This window comes from Pogona vitticeps, chromosome 15 (genome assembly GCF_051106095.1).
Source record: "Pogona vitticeps strain Pit_001003342236 chromosome 15, PviZW2.1, whole genome shotgun sequence".
In the NCBI taxonomy this organism is placed as follows: domain Eukaryota; kingdom Metazoa; phylum Chordata; class Lepidosauria; order Squamata; family Agamidae; genus Pogona; species Pogona vitticeps.
The window spans coordinates 10713622-10737095 of record NC_135797.1 but is presented as its reverse complement, the minus strand read 5'-3'; the positions used below and the strand labels follow the sequence as shown (position 1 = coordinate 10737095).

The 23474-nt window shown below is 47.8% G+C and overlaps 1 protein-coding gene and 1 long non-coding RNA gene across 34 annotated transcripts in view; one reads left to right on the top strand and one right to left on the bottom strand.

Moving 5' to 3' along the window:
* The window catches only part of NRXN2 (neurexin 2), a 559504-nt gene that overhangs the window by 308148 nt on the left and 227882 nt on the right, over nucleotides 1-23474 (bottom strand). For 18 of the 33 annotated variants that reach the window (XM_078382060.1, XM_078382057.1, XM_078382058.1 and 15 more), the window contains one exon: nucleotides 22473-22517. The exons of 4 other annotated variants lie outside the window; for them this stretch is intronic. In XM_078382060.1, coding sequence (XP_078238186.1) covers nucleotides 22473-22517 — 45 coding nt within the window. The remainder of the gene's footprint in view (nucleotides 1-22472; nucleotides 22518-23474) is intronic. 11 more of the 33 variants (XM_072984193.2, XM_078382066.1, XM_078382067.1 and 8 more) reach the window with 1 other exon arrangement.
* On the top strand, nucleotides 9127-22584 carry LOC144584876 (uncharacterized). The gene is made up of 2 exons (XR_013539357.1): nucleotides 9127-19608; nucleotides 20554-22584. It is a non-coding gene; the product is annotated as an uncharacterized LOC144584876 (long non-coding RNA).

Sequence of the window (23474 nt, the reverse complement as noted above, 5' to 3'; positions counted from 1 at the left end):
TTCGCTGGATAATGTTTGGTCCCTGCTTCGCAAGTCGATTTTCGCTAGACAACGATTTTGACAGCTCCCTCTGCACTCGCAAAACGGGTGTTTTCGGGACCTAAGCTTCGCAAGACAGCAATTTAAACAGCTGATCGGCGGTTCACAAAGCGGCTTTCCTATGGCCGATCTTCGCTAGACAACGACGATTCTTCCCCATTGGAACGCATTAAACAGGTTTCAATGCATTCCAATGGTGAAATGCTTTTCGCTAGACAATGATTTTGTTAAACAGCGATTTCAGTGGAACGGATTATCATCGTCTAGCGAGACACCACTGTATTTGTTTCATCATCATCATCATCTCTGACTCGGTGAGACACTTGCCTCTCATCTCTTTCTCCCAGGAATGTAATGCTGATCTGCAGCGTTGACTCATCAGAAATGTTCCATTTGTGATTAACAAATCCAAAGGGGCCTGATTAAGATAAACCTAGTTCTGAATACATGACAGTCAAGCAAAGAGAGGTGACCCTTCCACACGCTGGAGCAGCAGGAGGAGCCAGCTTCAAGTGCCATGTGGGATCCTCCTGAACCCATCACAGATTGGACGGAGGCCAACTTTCGCCCTGTGGCTGAAATTTGGTGTCAACAACGCTCGTTCGCTATGGTAAAGAAAGGTGCTGCAGGGTCGTTCCTGAAGTTGGCGTCAACAGGGTAGAGCACCTCTTTTACTTCCAGAAAGGAAGGTGAGGCAGAGAAGAGAAGAAAATAACAATTAAAACAACCCGACCAAATTATTCCCTCCAGAGATGCTGCCATCAGCTCTTGATGGTGTGGATTTGTTGTTGTTGTTTAGTTGTTAAGTCTGACTCTTTGTGACCCCACAAACCAGAGCACGCCAGGCCCTCTTGTCTTCCACTGCCTCCCAGAGTTGGGTCAAATTCATGCTGGTCGCTTAGGTGACACTGTCCAACCATCTCATCCTCAGTCGTTCCCTACTCCTCTTCCTTCACCCTTTCCCAACGTCAGGGTCTTTTCCAGGGAGTCTTCTCTTCTCATGAGATGGCCAAAGGATTGGAGCCTCAGCTTCAGGATCTGTCCTTCCAGTGAGCACTCAGGGCTGATTTCCTTCAGAACGGATAGGTTTCTTCTCCTTGCAGTCCAAGGGACTCTCAAGAGTCTCCTCCAGCACCACAGTTCAAAAGCATCAATTCTTTGGCAGTCAGCCTTCTTTAAAGTCCAGCTCTCACTTCCATACATCACTACTGGAAAAACCATAGCTTTGACTATGCGGGCCTTTGTTGGCAAGGTGATGTCTCTCCTTTTTAAGATGCTGTCTAGGTTTGTCATTGCTTTCCTCCCAAGAAGCAGGCATCTTTTAATTTCGTGGCTGCTGTCACCATCTGCAGTGATCACGGAGCCCAAGAAAGTAAAATCTGTCACTGCCTCCATATCTTCCCCTTCTATTTGCCAGGAAGTGATGGGACCAGTGGCCATGATCTTAGTTGTGGATTTGCAGGCAACAGCAAATGCAGGCAGCACAACATTGTCTGTGAGGGTTGCTTGGGAGGACTGCATTACAGAAATAGTTGTGACGTTGGACAGAGGAGCATGCCTTGTTCAGCCTTCTCCAGTCAGTTGCCTTCTAGACGTTTCACACTGCCCCTCCCATCAATCCCAAAATGTGGGTCCAAGAGACAAGGATGATGGGAGTCATTGTCAAAAAAAAGTGTTAGAGCAGCAGGATAAAGGAGACTCCTGGCTCCTTGTGGCCGTGACCGCTCGGCTGCATGCCAGGATGAAAATCTTGTGGCTTGTATAATCCTGAACTGGGAAATCTGCTGGGTCTCATAGGAGTTTCAGAATATATAAAGGAGGCAACCTCAGAGAATCAGGGGGCTATGTTCCAGCAGAAAACCTATCAGAGGCCACACTGTGCCCCCCATTCCAACAAACGGTCAAGACATTATAAAAAGAAAAGGAAGTTGGTAGAGTCAGTTCAGGGGGAGGGGAAGTGCAACTATCCTATTCCGGTGCAACTGACGACTTCTAGAAGTGTAAAAATGATTTTTCCAAGAAGGCCATCTTGGATGAAGGAAGAAGCTTGATGGCTACTGAAACTATTGCAACCAAAGTCTGTCTCTGCTATCCTGGGCACATGATGCATAAACAAGGCAAGATGTGGGCCGTGAGGTTGGACAACCGGAGGGAGAGTAGAATCGTATGGATTTTGTATACAGTGGTGACCCGCTAGACGACGACCTCGCAAAATGACAAATCCGCATGACAATGAGGTTTTGTGAGCGCTATAGCGATTCGCAAAACAGTGTTTCCAATGGGTGATTTTCGCTGGACGATGTTTGGGTCCGTGCCTCGCAAACCATTTCTCGCACGATGACGATTTGGCACTGATCGGCGCTTCGCAAAACGGGTGCTTTCGGGACCGATGCTTCGCAGGACAGCCATTTTAACAGCTGATCGGGGCTTTGCAAAATGGCTTTCCTATGGGCAATCTTCGCAAAATGACAATGATTTTTCCCCGTTGGAACGCATTAAACGGTTTTGAATGCATTCCAATGGGGAAACGATTTTCACAAGACGATTGCGATTTCTATGGAACGCATTATCATCGTCGTGCAGGGCACCACTGTACGTTCATCTGCAGTTCTACTTGCGCAGCCAGAAGAAAAGCCCACAGGCAGCTTCTTGTCCACAGCTCAGTGACTGCATCTGTTCAGTCTGCTGCCAACTCTGGAAGTGCAATTCCAGGGTCATCTTTCTGAGGAATCTTTGGCCTGCAGTGGCGACTCAAGGTCTCCCACCGGGAAATTGCTCCAAATTGGGAAAATGAGTCACCATGATTACAGGTGGGCACAAACTGCCAGTTCGCCAGTTTGTTTATTGGCCTAAACAGGCATTCGGAGCTTCAAACCCCTGCCTCCCCTGGCAGGCGCCCACTTTGGGAGCTACCTCTGAGTGGACGCCTACCGGAGGAGGCAGAGTATTGAAGCACCAAACACCGACAGGTTCAGCTGATAAATGAACTGCCACGAACCGGTTTGGTGGTTCGCGCCCATCTCTAGCCATAAGCAGAACTCCAGATAATGGTGGTCTGTGATGGTTCAGTGTCCAAAAAGACCCCAAATGTTTCCTTGGGGGGGTCTTCCCTAAAGATCTACAATGCTAATAATCCCAGCCGGAAACTAGATCTTGGGTTGAGGACGGCCTCCTTGGCTTGGCCTTACCAACACTGCCCTTCCACCTTTTGGTCTACGCAAGAGATTCGCACCCAGATGGGGAGCAGGGAGCAGACGGGCCCACCAGACATGGTCTGACTGAAACCCCATCATCTTTCCCCATTTGCTGAATTGAGCAATGGGTGATGGGAACTGGATTTCTAGCAAAACCTGGAAGGCTATACATGACCCACCACCAATCCAGACAGATCTGCGTATCTAACACCGCAACCGGAGGCGTCCCCAACCTGTGCCCTTCCAGATGTGTTGGTCCAGATCTGTCACCATCCCCAGCCAGCACAGATATGAGCTGGGGCTGATGGGACGTGTAGTCCAACACTTCCAACAGCTTCAGAAAGTGGCCCCAGAAATCGCTGACTGCCATCCCAGTCTCCCTCTCTTGCTCCATTTTCCTTCCGAGGGAGGGCCAGGGGACCCCTGTGGGCCAGATTTTGGGCATGAGGGGCACAGGGTGTCTACGGCCAAAGCTGCTTGACCATCCCTTCAAAGCTCTCTGTGCCCTTGACCTTACACGCACAATTACCCTCCTCTATCCAGTTGCCGACAATGAGAGCGTTTGGGCCGGGGGCTTGGCAGCCCTTTGGAATCCAGCCCGCCCTGAGCCACGAAACCTTATTTTAGCGTGACCTACCTCGGAGGGCTGTCGTGAGGATGGAGTAGGGAGGAGAAGAGCCATAGGTGCTGCCCTGAGGTCACTGGTGGGAAGACAAGCTACAAATATAATAACTGCTGAATGACGGAGGCCTTGCTTTCTGAAGTGACTCTTCCCATCTCCCCCTCTTGCGTCTGGAAGTCCATCGTAGGACACCCCCCCCTTGTGTTGCCACCGCCCTTACTTTCTTTCAGCCCCCCCCCAAAAAAGTTCACTTTTTCCAGATCAACTTCGTGGTCCCTGTATAGGGTTACTCTCAAATCAAGGTTCATGCAATAGAAACAATCACCTTTTCTTCTCCCATGTAACAACGGGCAAAATCCTGCTACAGTACATTTACGCTGGCATAACTCAGATCGGGCACTGGGAATATTTACCGTATTTTTCACTCCATAAGACGCACCTTTCCATAAGACGCACCAATTTTTTAGGAGAAGAAAACAGGAAAATATAATCTGTTTTCTTTGCTCCATAAGACGCACAGACTTTCCACCCCCCTGTTTTGTGGGGGAAAGGTGTGTCTTATGGTGCGAAAAATACGGTAATTTAAACTAACGGAACCTTTCCTAATTGCCCCCCCCCCCGCCCCCGTGTTTCTGGTTCCAGGGCTCACTAAGGCTCCTTTTAGCCCTGGCGAAGCCTTTGGGAGCCTCAAGATGGGATGTGGAGGGACGCTTTAAATAGTTAAAAATCACTGCCCGTGGCCCTAATCCTGGCATCAGGGATTCGGCGGTGGTTTGGGACTCTTATGAGCTTCCCCAGCCATTTGGAGGGTCCCAAAGTTTTCCCCAGGGCAAAAGGCAGCTCTAGTGAACTTCGGGAGCAGAAAAGAAGGAAGAGAAGACGTTTCATTAGTTTGAATTAAATATTTCCATTGCCCAATCTAGGTTGCGCCAGCCTAGATTCACACGACAAGATTTTGCCTGATTTATCAGTGTTGTCTTCCCGTTGTTGTTTCCAATCATCATCACCCTCACGTGCCGTCAATTCTGACGGATCGTGACCCTTTCCGGGGTTTTCCAGTACTCAGAAGTGGTTGACCATTCCCTTCTTCCGGGGGCAACCCAAGACTCTGCATAAGCACCATGTACAGTGGACCCTTGACTTACAGACGGCTTGACTTACAGACATTTTGAGTTACAGACTTCTCTGGCCGCAAAATTTAGATTTGACTTGCAGCCTGAGAATTGACTTACAGACCAGAAAAAACCCAAAATGGAACAAAAATGGCCTGTTACAGGATTAATCGGTTTTCAATGCACTGTAGGTCAATGGAGACTTGACTTACAGACTTTTTGACTTGAGAACCACCTTCCAATACGGATTAAGTTCTCAAGTCAAGACCCCACTGTAGTAGAGACAGCACTATGGAAATTCACCACCACAGTCTCTGCTGTCATTTCTGCTGGGGACAGGGCACAGCAGTCAGCTTACCCTGAACCAGGAGACCACAGTTCCCATCGCTCTTTGCTACTGGGCCAACGAGCCAGGGCGGATGGGAACTGCAGTCCCACAGCATGTGGAGACCCAGATGTCCCCCCCCCCCAAAAAAACTGGTAATACATAAAAGCAACCAAATAGTAACAAGGATTTAAATCAAAAGATTGAGGGATAATCTGAGATTAAATCTCCTTTCTTCTTCTTCTGACATATGTGAGATGCAATACATCGCTCTGAATTAGCTCGTAATGTGATTATAACTATACAGTTATAGAATTTTGTATGTCAGGTTTCGGAAACGTCCCGAAATATCACTGGGTAGAGCAGCAAGTACTGAAAATGTCAGAATCACCCGCGATATCATGTTTGAAGAAAATGGGTCAAAATGGGCATCTGTGTTTTTTTTCAGCAGCTTGTTACCCTTTATTGACTTCTGTTCAGCATCGTTTGGGTTATCCACGCCAACACCTTTGTTCTGCGATGCTATCCTTCAACTCTCTGCTTATGTTACTAGTTCATTAACAGCTAGCTTTGTGAATATATGGCTCAGTTGCTCAGTTCATGCCGATGGAAGACAGACAGCATACATGTCAATGTCTTCTAGTCAGCACTGGCTGAAATCCTATTCCTTTCAGAAGAGCAGGCCCACTGAATCAGGGGAGATTCAGTGATTCAAACTCCCCCTAAGTTCCATTGATTCAAATGGGCCTACTCTAGTTGGGACTTACTATGCTAAAGAAACTCGCAAAGAGACGAGGCCTATCTGAATCCATGGAAGAGTTGCCTCACCAAATTCCCATTGATGCGATGAGCACTACTCTAGTACAACTGGCCACACTAAGCAAAAGATTCAAGTTATTGTTTGAATTCTGCAGGTGTAACCAAGCGACAGGATTGTCGACCTGTGTTTTGGTTCTTTTTGCTCAGTTTGTTCCTATTATGGATGAAACAAACCTTTCCTTCCTCTAAATGAAAGAAAAAACTGTATGTGTGTGTAAGAGAGAGAGAGAGAGAGAGAGAGAGAGAGAGAGAGAGAGAGAGAGAGAGAAGGATTTATAGTCTTTAGAGTAACCGATCTGTCAAAGCTAAATTAGGTTTAAATTAAAGATGCTTCCAAACCTGGCTTTCATTCTGCAATTGGCCTGCCTCATTCACAATATTTCACAGGGAACACGAATGCCAGGGTCATTCATGATCAAACCTCCCACTGCCGTGTATTGTTCCTTTTTGCTTCTTCGTTTCGTTTTCCTTACCAGGAAGAAGAAAAATCTAAGGCAGAAGAGGTCGGAAAGCTACGCAATCCCTTTTGTTTGGTAGCGCAAGAATTTTTTTTTAACTAGAAGTGAAGTTTGTATTGGATAAATTCCATCAGCGTTGCTTCCTCTTGCATTCAGATGGGTTAAACCCCAATTCCTTCAGCCCTGAACATGGGAGTAGTGATTTTTGGGGGGCACATGGTTCAAAAGCAAACAGGAATGAAAATTTCCCTCATATGTACTGGCCAGATTCAAAGACGAATGGTGCCAGCGCATGCGTTTAGCACCTGTCCAGTCATTCTTTCTCTATCTCAAATCATTCTGGAAAGAAGGGAGCTCTCTGGCCATACCTTCCTCAACTTCAAATGCAGTTGCTCTCCTCTATATGGAGAGCAGCTAGTCTGAAGATGGAGAAGTGCTCCACGACCTGTGACCCAGGATCGGATTTCCCATCTCACTTGGGGAATGTCCATAAATAACAGAGATTCTCCTCTTTAGATTCACCGGTGTCCATGCACAGGAGAGCAACAGAGACCGTGTCCGATCGGGGATTCTGAAGCATGAGATTCTAACCCATGGATAGCTTAAATATGAGAAGGGTTCCAGGAGAGAAGTCATGGCCACCTTCATTCAGCACCAATGAGGCTGGACGCACTAGTATCCAAGGTGGAAGGTGGAATAAGGTTGTTTTCTGATGCTCCAGCGGGCAGGATCCAAAATAATGGATCCGAATTATGAGATTTTGCCTAAACATTAGGAAGATTTTTTTTAAAAAAATGGTTTAACAGTGCAATGCACTGCCTCAGAAGCTCTACTGTTCTAGGATGCCACGAAGATTTCATCCAATGCCCGGAACGGAACGGACAGATTTCTCCATCTCCATCTCTCCTCAATTTCTTTTTTTTTTCACCCTCGTTTTCGTCTGATTATGAGTAAATCTGTGAATTTTGGGGAAAGGTTTAAAAAAGAAAACAGAGAGAAGATTCTCTGTCATCCCATCTCAGCCTGTTCCTTGGACTGCCATCACATCAGAAGTACAGGAAAATATGGGGATTTCTTTTTTTTTTTAAATCACAACACCCAAAATTCCACTCTCTATAAGATTTTGGCAGCTGTAGTCCAAACAGACCTCCAAATATCTTCCCCCTCTGGGTATAGATGGGTACAGGCTGCAGGGAATTGCGGCTGATCAGGGGTTCCCTGTCTTGTCTGCCTCTATTGAATGCATGTTTCTAAACACCTAAGTGTTTTGACCCAAGCATGCAGGATAGAGAAGCCTGCAGTAAAAGTGAGACTTCTCAAAAAAAAAAAAAATTCTATTTTGGCAGGCTTTTCAAAATCTGTCTGGCCTTTCACATTGAACGACCACCTGTTTTTAATCTGTTTTCGAATGTTCTACTTGTTGCTTGGATTTAATTCAAGGCACTTGGGTTAGATCATTTTTTTAAAATGTTATTGTTACTGTCATGGTTGTGAACTGCCCAGAATGACCATTGGTCAAATGGGTGGTATAGAAATTAATCAAACTGATAGATAGATAGATAGATAGATAGATAGATAGATAGATAGATAGATAGATAGATAGATAGATAGATAGATAGATAGATAGATAGATAGATAGATAGATAGATAGATAGATAGATAGATAGATAGATAGATAGATAGATAGATAGATAGATAGATAGATAGATAGATAGATAGATAGATAGATAGATCCTCCCGAGCGCATGCTGCTTGGCTGCACTCAGAAGGTGGCACTGCTGAGCTACATATTCGTCCTTCCCAGAGCCATAATCTAAGACCAGCCACAGATAAACAATAAATCAATTTGCAGGGGTAGCTCTCAAAGGAGGGGAAGGAACCTCATAAAATTTCAGGACGAGGCCCACCCGCCCCACACTCAGACACGAGCAGCCCTCCCTTTGCGTAAAAAACCCTGAATACCTGAACTCAGCTGCAGGAAGTAGCAGCAGCAGGAGGGAGGGGAAGGAGCTGGAAGACAGATCACCTCCTCGATGGCTCCTTCAGGTCCGAAAGTGCGTGCATGTGCATGCGCACACGCGCACATACCCCACCTAGAATTGGCAGGGAAACCCCCCCAGAAAACAAGGCAGCTGCTTGGGATTAGAAGCTACGTTGAGGTCACCGGTGTTGCTTGAACCAGCTTGGGCCTCCTGTTCCCTGCTGTGGTGTACACATGGCGAAACAAAGCACGGTGTGCATGCATGCGTGTGCATGCGCCTTTAAGCCCCTGGTGCAGCAGATCCCCCTTTTTGCCCCCTTCAGACTCCAACATGAACCATCAAGACTTGTGCAGACAGGACAGGACGGGCAGGAAGGGGAAGCAGGGCTCCGAGCGAGGCAGCCAGCTCCTGGGCGTGCGTGCGGCTGTGGGGCAGGGGCTGGATTTGGGGGCTGGGGAAGGAGATGCGTTGGTGTGTTCGGGGAGAGCTGTCTGGGAAACCCCTTTTCCACTGCAGATGTTTTATCCTTCTCAGAACAAGCCGAGGGCGGGGGAGGGGAGAGGGAGGGGTGGGAGGGTGGGGGGAGGAAGAAGGATCTCATTAGTAATTAGTCAGTACAACAACATGCAAACAAAGCTAGAAAGCAAACAGGTTGTCGGGGAAGAGCAACTGGGTGGGTAGTAGAGATCTAGTGACCTGAACAGAGCTTTCTCCCTCCCCCCCCCCGCTTTTTGCATAATAGTCTCCAGAATCCTATTTCCCTAAATCCTTCAAGGAATATAAACGAAATCTCATCCATAACGAAGCCTGTGGTCTCTGCAAAGACCGATGTCGCCACTTGGCTTCCCTCGTGTCCTTCCGTCGCCCAACGAGGCGGGAGGCCAGGAAACGATGCCTGATGCAGGCTGGTGTACAACTGGGAGAGCCAAGCCTGAGAGCTTGATGACCATTTCACACCTGACTGTCTATGTGGGACCAGCGATTCCCAGCAGTATCCTTGGGGCTGCTACTGGGCTCTGGCTGGGATCTGGACCAGCAAGTAATCAGACCGATCAAGCTTAAGATGTCTGTTTATCCAGAGAAACAGAATCCTAGGGCTGTCGTTGGCAGGCACCCTGCAGCTCCTGGAGAGGTCGGGCAGGGTAGAAATATCAGGCGCTTGGCCTTGGACTCCTGCTTTGTTGAGCAGGAAGGAGGAGATCTTTCTCCTTAAAACACGCTGCCTGCTCCTTCCTAGCCAAGAGAGCAGGGGCTTCGTGGGTCCAGTCAGCAGCCTCAAGGGATTCACCTCTAGGTCTGGATTCGAGAACCGGCGCCCACAGCCCCATCCTGGTTCTTGGCAAAAAAAAAACCCCACCAAAACTGATTCCGAGAAGATCTACAGCTTTACGAGAGAGCAGCACCAAGGCCAGCCTGGCAAGAATCGGTCTTTTGTGTTGGGACGACCACATCCTACCCACCCCTCCCGCACTGCCACACTGGCTGGGCAACCAGCCACAAAGGCTACCTCCGCCAGAGCACTGTGTTTTCAAGCTTGAAATGAAGGGAGCTGTCCAAAGTACTGAAACCTATCCCCCCCCCCCCAAAATAGGCTCAGCAGCACCTTAGAGAGTTTGTGTAAAGTTCTGATTTAAACCCTAGCAGAGACTGGCATTGCCCCACGGCCTCCGGGTCATCAGCCTCCACTGCTCGAGAACATCATCTGAGTTATTTCCGGCACCGAACATGCCCGGAACTCAAAACCCAAGGCATACGTTGTTTTCCGTGAGCTGGATGGCGTTACTCACGGGCCTTTCTGCTGTCCTAGGAGGAGCATTCCTCCACGTGAGTAGTGCCCTCTTAGTGGGTGGATCACAAACGCCCATGGGACTAGGCAGAGGGGACCCGAGGGTCCTGTGCCACCCCCCCCGGCATCGGGCCTGATCCATTCCTATCCCATCATCAGCCACCTTTCCTCTTGCCTCGTCTTTCGGGAGTTTAAATAGCAAAAAGCACAACCTCTCTTCCCTCCCGCTCACAAAATGTTAAGTTGGCACAAGGGGCTCCAAGCCATTTCCCCTACAATCGGTTTTATGAGCCCTGATTTACAAGACTTGAAAACTCTCCACTCTGGGCATTTAACAGAGCAACCCCTTTTTTTTGGGGGGGGGGGAACCAGCCAAAAGAGGGACAGGAAGAGAAAGGACAAGGGAGGGGAGCGGGCCTAAGAAAGGGAGGGGAGGGGAGGCCAGGTGTTTGAATAAAAAAATTGAGGGCAGTCTCCTTGGACAAAATTAAAATTCAGACACAAAAATGGCAGTTAGTAGGAACAATCAACACAATCTTTAATTAGTACAACTATTAGTACAACAGGAGTTAATTACTGGCTAGCATTAATCATGGCTATCAATTAATTAATTAATTAATCATCAGAAAGAGAGAGAGAGAGAGAAATCAGCTGAGAGAAACGTGGATGGAGACAGAAGCCATGCATGGCAGGAGACGAGGCCCCAAAGCGACCGTCATGCGTGTTAGATGGGATGAGATGTGGGGGGGGGGGTCAGCCGCTCATGGGATAGAGAGAGAGAGAGAGAGAGAGAGAAAGAGAGAAGAGAAGCAGGCAAAAAGCAAACATGCAAAGAGAAAAGAGAAAGAATGGAAGAGGCCAAAGAGGGTGGAATCGGAGAGACAAGACTCAGCAGAATTGTGGTCGCTTTGCCATTTCTAATGGGAACGCCTGGCGAAACACCAAAGTTGGTCAGATGAGCATGTCTGTGGGGAGACAGAAGGAGGTGCCCATCTTAGGTCCAGATTCGAGAAGATGTCCCCTCACTCATTCACACACACAGACACACACACACACACACACACACACACACATACACACACACACACACAAGGATGGGAGCATCGCTGTTTCATACCCGCGGGAGGTGAGTCAGCTCCCCCACGCGACTACACAAAGAGCAGCACCTTTCCACCACAAACTGCACACCCACACCGCCGTCTAGACGTACAAGGACAGCCATGCGCTCCACGCTCTCCAAGGAAACGGCGTACAAAGAGATGGTTCAGAAACACATCCACACCAGCTGGGCAGGCACAATCATTAACCCACATGTAGAAGCCACATCCATCGCAGGCTTCAGCACACACAATCTCTCACTGAACCGACACCCGGACGGCTGCCTAAGAGGCACCGGTAGGTGTGCGTACAAGAGCAGTCGCACACTGAGTCACACATCTGCCTTCACCCCAACTGCACGCTCAAAAACCCAGAGGAGCTCTAAATAGAGGGTTACGCTGAGCACAGAGCAAAAGGAGCGTCTCAACGGAGAATTTATGCATCATTGCCTAAGTGGCCAGTGGGATTCTGGGCGTTGTAGTCCAAAGCCACAAATCGATGCAGCCTCTAGGTAGGACCAAGAGGGTCATGCTGGGTGAGGTATCACAGCTGGAAAAAGCGATAGCAGTGAAGTGGAGGCAAAGAGGGTCTCAACACAAGACCTCTTTGACTGCCAGACCAGTTGATGCCCTCTGCCAGCGACGTCCTCCGAGCAGTTCCGTGTCTCCGGGACCGCAGTATCTGCCTTTCGCAGAAAGAGAGGAAGCAGCCTTACGCAGAGAGCCAAATCCTTGGCTCATTTATCTTAGTATTGTCAACTGTGACTACTAGCAAACAGCTTTCCAGGCTTTCAGGCAGATTAGAGCACTTTTTTCTGCACAAACATAATTGAAGTGGCGCACGCACGCACGCACACTCTGCATTCTGCGTGGCATGGAAAAACCTCCTGTGTTTGACACCCCAAATGCGAGGCTTTAAATGCACGATAAAGATTTTTGTGTGGACCCAGGTTTTGTTTAGTTTTTTTTTTTTTTTCGTTTTGCTAATGTTGTTTTTGATGGGGGGGAAGAGAACTGCTAGTCTTTGTTCCACGTCTTGTGTGAGCAATAAGAATCTCTCGGGGATGGCCTGTTTCCCCTTTGTTTCTGACAGAATGAGGACGGAAAAAAAATTGGTGGGGACTAATTCCCTCCTCAACCTGGAAATCTCTCGTTTTACACGGCGGTCTCCCGTCCAAACGCTGCGTTCCGCAGGCCCAACGCTACTTAGCTGTTAAAATCTTGTAAGATTGGTGGGTTTGGGGTGGCCTGGGAAGGAGAGATGGATTTTTCTAGCAACACTATGTTCTTGTGAGCCTTGATGTGATATGGAGTATTCTGGAGCGGTCTTGGAGGAGCATTTAAGGCCGTGAAGTTTGCAAAAGATCTGCCCCGTGGCAGAGATGGAAACCGCTAAGGCCTACTTTCTTGATACGGAGCAGCGCAGCTCCCCGTGTTTTGGGGAGTCTTTCGGGGTCTGCTGAGGCAAGATGACATGAGAAATGCCCGCACCTCAAAAGGTATGTCATGCGTCTGGATAGGCACCCCTGGGTCCTGCACGTTACCCACACTCTGTACGGTGGATCTCCTGCGAACGACCAGATGAAAACCAACGGACGGGCAGGAGACAAACTCAAAAGCACACTTCCAGAAGAATACCTCTCCTTACACAGACCTGCACCAGCCCAAAGGAAAAGGCTCCCTTCTTTTCCTGCATCCACTTGGGACTCTGGAAAAAATCCCTGGAGGGAACATAGAGTGCTTGATGAGAGCACATCGTAGGCAGACAGAAAGATCTAACATACAACCCTAGCTCACATCTGGAATTGGGACGGTGGAGAAAATCATCAGCCAAAAATTCAAGAGAGTTGCTTCTAATCAGTGAAGATCATAGTGAGCTACCGGGACCGATGGTCTCATTCATTATAAGGCAGGTGCCTATGTTTCTCTTTAAATCAGCACTTTATTCGGTCCCCTGAGGACGAGAATCCTGCTTTCTGTTAGGAGGACCGCAGCTTGGCTGCAGACCGTTTCGTTTCCATGCGGGACGTCCCAGGTCCAGCATCGGCCGTTGCTGAAAAGGACGCCCAACTATCAGAGCCCTCGTGGGCCAGAGAGGGCGTCCTCGGGGGCACAACGCTGTTGCTGCTGCCCAAAAGGGGTGTCGTTAAAAATCGAACCGAAGCAGCGCGAAGATAAAGAGAGATTTCTGGGAGAAAGAGGCCCTGCGGTCCTGCTCTGCCACGTCGGAGGATGCTCCACGGAACCACCAAAAGCTACGCCACTGGCGTGTGAACTTTTGGCAGCAGCTGTCAAGAGCGGGGCACGGTTAGCCATGAGGGTCATAACTAGGGGACAGTGAGAGGGACTTGCCTCCCCCCAAGGTGACATAATTTAGAGGAGAAATGAAATCTAAATTTGGGAGGACCTGCAACACCTTGAGGGTCACCCTAGATGGGGGAAGGGGAGCCCTGGGCCCTTACGCTCACGCTCTCACCCCCCCCCAAGCATGCTTCATCCATCCACCCATCATGCGCTCAGACGGCCCCTCACTCCGCCACCCCTCTGCCCCAATTCCTCCGGCTGCAGTGCAGAAGGGCTGTCCAGGTGAAGATATTGGGCTATGAATGGGGCGATAATCGTTGCCCCCTTAATTGTTGCCCCCATCAGGGCCCTAATCCAGGCCAGCACCTGCAATCTGTTGCTTTTCTGTAATCTTCAAAAAGTAATGTTCCTAAACTATGAAACAAGGGGAAAGGGGGAAAGAATGTGGGGTGGGCTCACCTTGCAGGCCACGGGGGGGGGGCAGGATTCACACCGAAACGTATCCAAAGCTCAGCTTATTATTTCTGAATCTCAGCAAGATGGCTGGGGGGGTGATCTTCCTCTACCCTCCCCTCTAATTATTTTTGTTTCTTGCAAACCAGGTGAATCCGCCCACGTTCTGCTACTAATGGAAGCCAGGATAAGGGCTGGGCCACGGATTTGGTCACAATTTCAAACAGAGTTGGCCTGGCTTGACTCGATTTATACGGTCAAAGTGGAATGTCACATTCCCTGCTGGGGAGGAGGGAAGTGAACTGACCAATCGATCCAGAGACGAGCCGCAGAGTGAATCAGATAAGCTACAAACCACCCTACCCAAGCAAACCTTTAGAGGTGCTTAGTATAGGAAACTCTGAAGCTACCTGTCTGATATCTGATAGATTTAGATACCTCTCTAGAGGCCATCATCTCTCCAAATTGCACATACATAATTAAAAATACAAATAAAATAAAATAAAATAAAATACATCCATTTGGTACTCCTGTGCACTGACTTTTAGAAATCTACAAATCAATTTAGATCTGAAATCAGAGAAGGCACAATAATTTGCATTCATTGATATCAGTCACAGTTAGTTGGACTGAAAGGCCAGCCTTTCTTCAAAATTCAACTTTACTCTAAATTAGGATATTCTGAAGTATATCATCTTGGACCTATATGTCAGGTTCTTATCTTTTTCACATACCAGCCTGATTATTTTTATTGACTGACTGGCCAATCTATCTATCTATCTATCTATCTATCTATCTATCTATCTATCTATCTATCTATCTATCTATCTATCTATCTATCTATCTATCTATCTATCTATCTATCTATCTCTATCTCTATATATGTGTTAGAAACCGCTAAAGTACAAAAAGTATCTATTTTAATTGTATTTTAATCATTTTATCTTTTATTGTATTTTAATTGAATTTTAATTGTTGTAAAACCGCCCTGAGACCTTTGGGTAGAGTGGGCGGCATATAAGTTAAATAAATAAATAAATAAATAAATAAATAAATAAATAAATAAATAAATAAATAAATAAATAAATAAATAAATAAATAAATAAATAAATAAATAATTCTGGAGCAGATGCAGATCCATTCCAGACTCCTTAACTGGCCTCCACCCCCAAATCAAGGGACTGGTGCACAGTGCTAATAGTGATGATACATGGAGGATGATCCCAGACACCATTCTACAGCTCCCCCGGTCACCCGAAAAAGGCTAGAGGGCATCCTTTGCCTACAGATTTTCCCCAATTTGATTGTGGAGACCCAGTTTTAAAAAAAAGCATCTCCTGGAGAAGAGGTGGCTGATACATGCCAGAGACCAGTCCCCCCTGCGCACCATGCTTTCCAAATGTGCTGGGCCACGCCTGACATCGCTCCAGGTTGGATGGCCCTTCGTCATGCTGGCTAAGGACAATGGGAGCTGCATCTCAACTCATCTGCCCAGCACTTGGGGTTTCGGCAGGCATCACTGGTCTAGATGGACTAACCGTCCAGGGCACTTGAGAACAGCTTAATTAAATCAGCCCCCCCCCCCTTTCCAAAGAGAAACATGAGGGCTGATTCTTTGCTTCTTTTTTAGGAGACAACCACAGCATCTTCTGTGCATGTGGATGAACCAAGACTCAACTTTTGGACCGCCAACTTGAGTTGGGGAAAAGGTCGCTGTCTGAAAACCCTGGATTGTGGCTGCCAGCCAGAGGAGTTGCGACTAAGCGCTATAGGAAAACAGCTTGACTTGAGAGAAGGCAGCTTTTGGTCTACACTCCCTGCTTTCCGACGCTCCTCTGTTTGGTATCTAAGGAAAGTTCGGTGAGACAAAACCCTAAGACTTTCTACGCCAAACTGAGCATCAACCCTCTTTCATAGAGTCAGGGAGGGCAGCCAGCCAGACAAACCCACACATTCTTTGCACACGCGATTGCAAAGCAAATTTGTATCCACGAGGGGGCTGATCCATCTTGCACACTTTTCAGGCATCTCATGTATTGCAACTCCTCCAAAAAAACACACCCAATGATGCACTACACACCTGCATACATACACATACACACACCTGTTTCTGTGACACACACATGAACATGGGAACACCCCTCATCTCTGGACTGCGCAAGCCAAACTGCTCAGTCTCACGCTTTATCCCTGAACCCACCAGAGACCCTATCTGGAAGGAATGTCGCACGGACCCTTCTCAAAGCTCACAGCAGTGTCAGGATCTACGTGTGACCGCACCAGGGAGGAAAGGGTCGAATCTTTGGTCCCTGAGCTGTTCAACCCTCCCCAACACTGCTATTTTCATGTTCAAAACATTGACTTTGCTTGCATTAATGCAAATGACGCCAATGAAAGCTGATTGCCCTTGGCACTTGCACATATAGACAAACTGAGTCACCCCATCCTCTGATCTATGGTTAAACTGGATTCAAACTGCTGTAACCAAAGCCAGAATCCATAGGAAAGCAGGCCTTGGACGGGTCAGAACGGTGAAGGGGTCCATCGGTTATGGTGTAAGGAACTTTGAAATGTGCTGGACGACAACGTCCGCCATGCCCAGCCAGCAGTTCAAGGCATGGAGGAAGTTGTCGTCCAGCACATTTCAAAGTTCCTTGCACCATAACCGATGGACCTTTCACCATTACTGCAATTCAATGCATTTGAGGAGAATCCGTGTGCTATGGAAGAGCGATCCGGGAGATTTCTAGGTCTCTTCTGAAGACCTACGATTTTATCTGGGCTGGGAGGACGGCCATCCCAACAACGGAAAATGGGTAAAAACGGTGCAGTGCTTGGATTCATACCAACGCAAACATGCACACAAATGGGAAACCCAGCGATTCCCCCAACCGTGCTCAGCAGGACTGAGACGTTCCTGATGTGCAAAATGTCAAATAACGTTTAAGAGCCCAAGCAGAACTGGGTTGTATCAGTTCAACGCATAACTCAACGCCTTCTTTAGTTACATGCCTCTTCCCTCAGAAACAGACCCTCTGAAGAGCTACAGGAGCAGCCCTGTATCTTCCACAGGTACCGTTGCTTAGTCATTTCCCCAATTTTTCTACTAAAAAAAAAAGACGAAACCCTTTTGAACGCTGTCAGAGAAAAATCCCGGAGGAAATTCTCCAACCAGGGAAAATGTAAAGGGGGCCTGGATGAAAACCAACATTTTGAGACCCTATACCTTCAAGACGAGCCGTCCTCCACCTTGTGTTCTCCACCCGCGTCGGACTAGGATTCCCATGATCCACACCAAGCAGCCGAAGAATGCTGGGACGGGTAGTCCAGTTTGGGACTATTTACGGTGGAATCAAGAACCTAGGCTGCTGTGTTTCAGCACTCCTTTTACACATTCTTTGACAGAGAGACAGAGAGACACATAGACACAGACACACATGGACACACACACACAAGAGCATCCACACTCCCCTTCTCTCTCGCCATACCGGCGGCTCTCAGTCCGGCCACCCACCCAGCGTCCGCAACCTTCCTGTGCCAATGGCTCCCTTTGGAAACGGCAAAGTGGTGAAGTTTGTGGGGCCATGCGAGGCAGAGAAAGGGGAAGGGGTTGGAAGAGTGTGGGGAGGGGGAAAGGGGGAGGGAGGGAGGGAGGGAGGGGAAAGGCGGGGTGTGTGGGTGGGGTGGGAGACAGGACAGTGCACAACACAGAGTGTTAGTTTTCGGCCCCAGAGAGATGCTCTGAAAATAATAATAATTTAAAAAAACAAAAACAGGACATGGGGAAGCGACATGCCCCAAAGCGACACCAGCAGGCCATGCAAGATGGAAGGCCGGCAGCAGGACCCCCCCCCCAAAAGGGAGCGGGACGGGATGTGGGGCAGCCAGTGTTTCCGGGGACGCTATTCTGCGCCATGGTGGCCCCACGGGGAGACCTCTACTAACTCTTCTTCCGAGGGTCAGAAAAGAACCCCCCCCCAAAAAAGGGTCCCACGACCGAAGGGAGGATTTCGACCTCCTGGATCAAACCCTTCGCTCCCACCCACATCGTCTGCCCCCCCCAAGGCACCCTAAGGCTCCACCAGGAAATGATAAAGCGGGGGGGGCACATTTGCCTGCCGTTTCCTCTCCTCCTCTTCTTCACAACAAGATGGCCAAGGTTGACCCCCCCACCCCACCCCAGCTGGCTGCCGGTTACCATCCTTCCCTGGGAGGGGGGGGCAGCTGAGGTCACAGCGCAAGTGGAACAGCGCACAGAGCTTGGCTTCATGGGATGGTGTTTTCCATGGATTTTTTTTTTTCAGGGAGTGGGGGGTGGGAAGGGGAAGGGGGAAAAAAGTAAAAAAAAAAAAACCCACGAACTAAAATGTATTTTCCCACCACCACCATCATCCTCCCAGCCTTCTGAATTTGTTGTCGTTTGGATTCTTGATTTTGCCAGAAAAAAAGAGAAAGAAAACAAGAACAACAACAAAAAGGATTTTTTTTAAAAAAAATACATTTTAGGTGTGCAAGTGGCTTTGGCAAAAAAAAAAAAAAAATGAGGAGGGAAAAAAAAAACACATCAGGAAAGGCTAGAGAGAGGTGTCCGGTCCTCATTAAGAATAGGCTGACGGGGTAGGAACACATCTGCCAGAAAGGCTCCTTTTGTGTGTGTGTGTGTGTGTGTGTGTGTGTGTGTGTGTGTGTGTGTGTGTGTGTGTGTGTGTGTGTGTGTGTGTGTGTGTGTGTGTGTGTGTGTGTGTGTGTGTGTGTGTGTGTGTGTGTGTGTGTGTGTGTGTGTGTATGGGGGGGGTGCGCTTGGAGCCAGGTTACGTTACTCTTCTGGACCATCACGCCCAGAATCCCCCTGCGGGAATTCGGGAAGATGTCGTTCAAAAGGTTCCCTCCTATTAGCCTAAAATGTTTTGCTGGAAAAGCAAGAAAGGAAAGAACTTGCGTTGAGCCTGAACATGACGATGGTCCTTAAGGCGGAGAGAGATCACATTCACTTTTGCGTCCTGTTGCTCTCCTGACGTCATTGGTTTTTTTGGTCAAATTAGCCTACAAACAATTACGGGATGGGTGGGTGAGTAGGTCGGTTTGTAATTGTCCAACTCCCGTCCTTGAAGAAGGGTTTGTAGCAAACCCAGATTTATACCAGAAATCTATTGCGACTCTATAGATCTCTTATTACTGTTCTATATTCCTAATATATCAAGCTGTATCTCTAAGCAGGTTTACATTCTCTCTGCATTTTTTGGATCAGATTCAGCCATATATGTTGTTGTTGTTGTTTAGTCGTTTAGTCGTGTCCGACTCTTCGTGACCCCATGGACCAGAGCACGCCAGGCCCTCCTGTCTTCCACGGCCACATATAGATTCTCTTTTTCTCTTCTCGAGCAGCGTTGGGTTCTCCCTTCTGTCCTGCAATCCAGGTCTGTCTTTCCCGAAGCCATTCAAATTACGTGGGGAAAATAAAATGGGGAGGGGGGGGAAGACAGAGAGGGGGAAAACCCCTCTAACATTTAAAAATTAACAGATTTATTTCAGTGTGGGCTTTCATGGATCAAAATCCACTCCTTCAGACATAAGGAGTGCAAATGCGTGTTCCCTGTATTTACTCCTACGGTGGTGAAATTCATTGTATCCCTGCTTTGAGCAAGGAGTTGAGCTCAACGGCCTTATAGGCCCCTTCCAACTTCACGATTCTATGATTATATGTCCAGGCGAGGATGCAGGTAACAGAGAAAATGGATTTGTTTGAACAGGAATTGAATGATCAAGCTTTTAATGACCAGATCTTAGCCACAGTGATAACCTAGGTAGTCTTGTCTGTCACAGGACCGCTATGAGTTGTTCATGGCACAGAATTTATAGCAAAGGAATTATTTGTTACCCATAAAATATTACAGTACATTGGGTTATCATCATCATCATCATCATCCTTGAACTGCAGAGCTGGAGGAGACCCGATGGATCATCAAGTCTAGCCCCTGTCAAGGAGCCACAGTGGGGAATCGAACTGCCAACCTCTCGCTCTGCAGCCAGAGACCTACCATATTTTTCGCACCATAAGACACACTTTCCCCCCACAAAACAGGGGGGTGGAAAGTCTGTGTGTCTTATGGAGCGAAGAAAACAGATTATATTTTCCTGTTTTCTTCTCCTAAAAAATTGGTGCGTCTTATGGAGCGAAAAATACGGTAAATCATTGAGTTATCCTGTAGTTGGCCTATTGACCTATGTCATGTGCTCAAAAGCCTTGATCTCTACTCAGAGACCCTTAAGAGATGGGCTGGAAGTTGTTCATGCAACCAAATTCTTCTTTCTCCCTCTTGAGTCTGTCTTCGTAATTTCTTTTTTTCTTTTAAATTTAACAGGACTTTGAGATCTACCCCAGAGTGTCCTAGCAGGTTGAAGGGTTCTGAAACAGTATTTCTCTGTGTTGCTGCTCCTGAGCGCAGATTTGTTTCCATTCACACGTTTGCGCCCAAACTGTCCTGTTTGTCCCATGCAGAAAGTGAGGAGAACTGCTGGCAGAAGATGGCAAAAACTCATAACGAGGATAAACATAAAGGATGCATGTCTGCACCCTGTGTGTCTGAGGACATGGGCTTCTTATCCACGAAAGCTGGCACGGAAATAACCTGTTCGTCTTTAAAATGCCGCAATATTTTGCCTTTTTTTCTCTTTCACCTCCACAACTTTTTATTTTTTTTGGACAACACATGCTGAGACACACTAATGGTGTGATCAGACAGGAATATAGGATTGTGCCAGATTGTGGAGGAAAGAGATGTTCTACTGGGTGCGATCTCTCTCTTGGAGAAACCCTTCTGTGCGCACACCATCCAGCCATGATCACTTGAGCCCAGACCGGACATGGGCTGGTTAGAGATTCCCAGCTGGTCACTGGGAAACAACTCAAACTGAACGGTGCTACAAGCAGTCCGAAAGATGAGCTACGTTGCTGCCTCACTGCATCTTAACATGGCTAGGTAAAGGTAAAGGCTCCCCTTGATGTTTAGTCTAGTTGTGTCTGACTCTAGGGCGTGGTGCTCATCCCCGTTTCCAAGCCAGCTTTTTGTCTGTAGACAGTTTCCGTGGTCACGTGGCCAGCGTGACGAGACACGAAACGCCGTGACCTTCCCACCATGGTGGTACCTATTTATCTACTCACATTTTTACATGCTTTCGAACGGCTAGGTTGGCAGGAGCTGGGATGAGCGACAGGAGCTCACTCCGTTGCGTGGATTCGATCTTACGACTGCTTGGTCTTCTGACCCTGCAACTTCTGCGGTTTAACCCGCCACTAACGGTAAGTAAGGCCAATCCTAAAAGCTGAAGGGCCACATGTTCCTCCACCCCTTCTGGTCTGACCTACTCCATGAGCTGTCAAACTGAGCAGGTTTTAGAACGGACAAGGGTTTAGGGGCACGTCTAGATAAGGGTCCAAATCCTCATTTACGCCGTGTAACACTAATGATATTAACTATTAAAGGTGAATTGTTTTGAGTGAAGAAATCATTGCAGACATGATACCCAATAGCTCATATCTATGATGGTTTCTTAATTGAGGGAATTGATTTCCAAAAGTTAATGCTGTTAGCATAAGTCCTCGAGAAGATTTGGGGCAATGATTTAGTTGTGAATTAAATGGAGGTCCCTTTTACTGCATGCGTAAGGACAACTGTGTGAGCAGTTTTCTAATTTTTTGGGGGGTGCTATGGAACCATCAGCGCATGGCAGAGTGTTTGGCAGAGAGATCATCAGACATGAACTACGCAACTAGACTTCTACACCCTTACGCTATTACTCTTGTGTGCTCTGTGCTTCTAACAGGATTCTGGCCAGAAAGTTACATTGGCATCTCCTTCCTCCTCCTGTCATTTTTCAAGTGTGGAAAAAACATGAAAACCACACTTATACTACTGATAGGGTTTAAAGAGTTCTTTATCACGGAAAATATTCTTCTTTTAAAATCAGTTTGGATATATCGAAGGAGCTTCCCGTGGGCCCCCAGCTGCTTCCCTCTGGAAGTGTTGCAGTAAAATCAGTAGGGTTCTTTGGGGAAAACAATTTAGTACGCGTTTTAGTTTTAAAAATCAGTTCAGATAAAACCTTTATCTGTTTGCTTGTGTGTATCGGTGCACCAGTGCGTGCTCAAAAATTTTTTTTTTGTTCAAAACCATGGTAATTTTAAAAACCCAATTAACAGATTAAAAAAATAAGGAAGGGGGGAGGGGAGGGGTAAAACCCACGGCAAACCAAATGATTAGACAATTAGACTGATATCTACCAGGTAATGCAGTTTGTTTACCATAGCGTGTCCAATTCCTGCGTGCTGTGTGCATTAAAAAAAATGAAACAAAAAAAAATCGAGAAGGGAAGGGGGTAAACGGGGGGAAAAATGACCAACCATGAAAATTCAAGGAAGATTTAAAAAAAAAAGAAATAAATTTCCCCAGTTCTCACAACCATCAAAAGAAAAAGACACTAAATCACACAACCCCCCCCCACTCCCCGCAAGTGTCAGGATCCCTCCCCCCAACCTCCCAATCCCACCCCAAACCCATGGAATTTTCTACATCTTGGTTAGTAAGGAAAGAACAGAACGAAATGAAAAGACTGGAAAAAACGAAAGAAAAAATAAACGACCGACATTCCGTGGATGGGACAAAGGTTAGTTCCGGATTCTCCGGCCCGAGGAGTTGGGGGGGGTCTTCCCTGCAACCGCCATCACCCCCCCTGCACCCCAAGAAGCGTGTTAGTAACACACAACGACAAAAAGTTGCCAACGCGGTCTCTAACAAGGTGGTTCAGAGGGTGAGGGGGACGGGAGGGTGAGGGTGAGGGGGTGGAAGGATGGAGGGGGGGACAAAAAGCCAGGCCCATGTTAGCAGTATTAGTAGATCCAAGGCGGCCGGTTTTGCAGAGGGAAGGGGACGGAAGGGGGGAGATTGGGGCCGTGGGCCTTGCTGGGGTCGTCCCAGCCTTGATGGGTGTCTGCAAAGGGGTGGGTGGGTGGCGGGCAGTTGGGAGGCTGCTACTGGGAGATCAGGACTGGATCCGAGTGTCTTCGGAAAGAGAGAGAAATAGAAAGGAAGCAGCTAAGAGGTGCCAAAGGAATGGTAGAGGATTGGGACCATTCCCCCCCCCCCCCCGGTCCTTCCCTGGGGATAAACGTGTGCCAGATTTTTGCATTCATTGATTTTTTTTAAAGAGTGGGGGAAAGAAATCTGGATTAGCAGAGAGAGCCGGCCAAGACTGAGTTGAGGAGAGCCGTTCTGTGAAGCCCAAA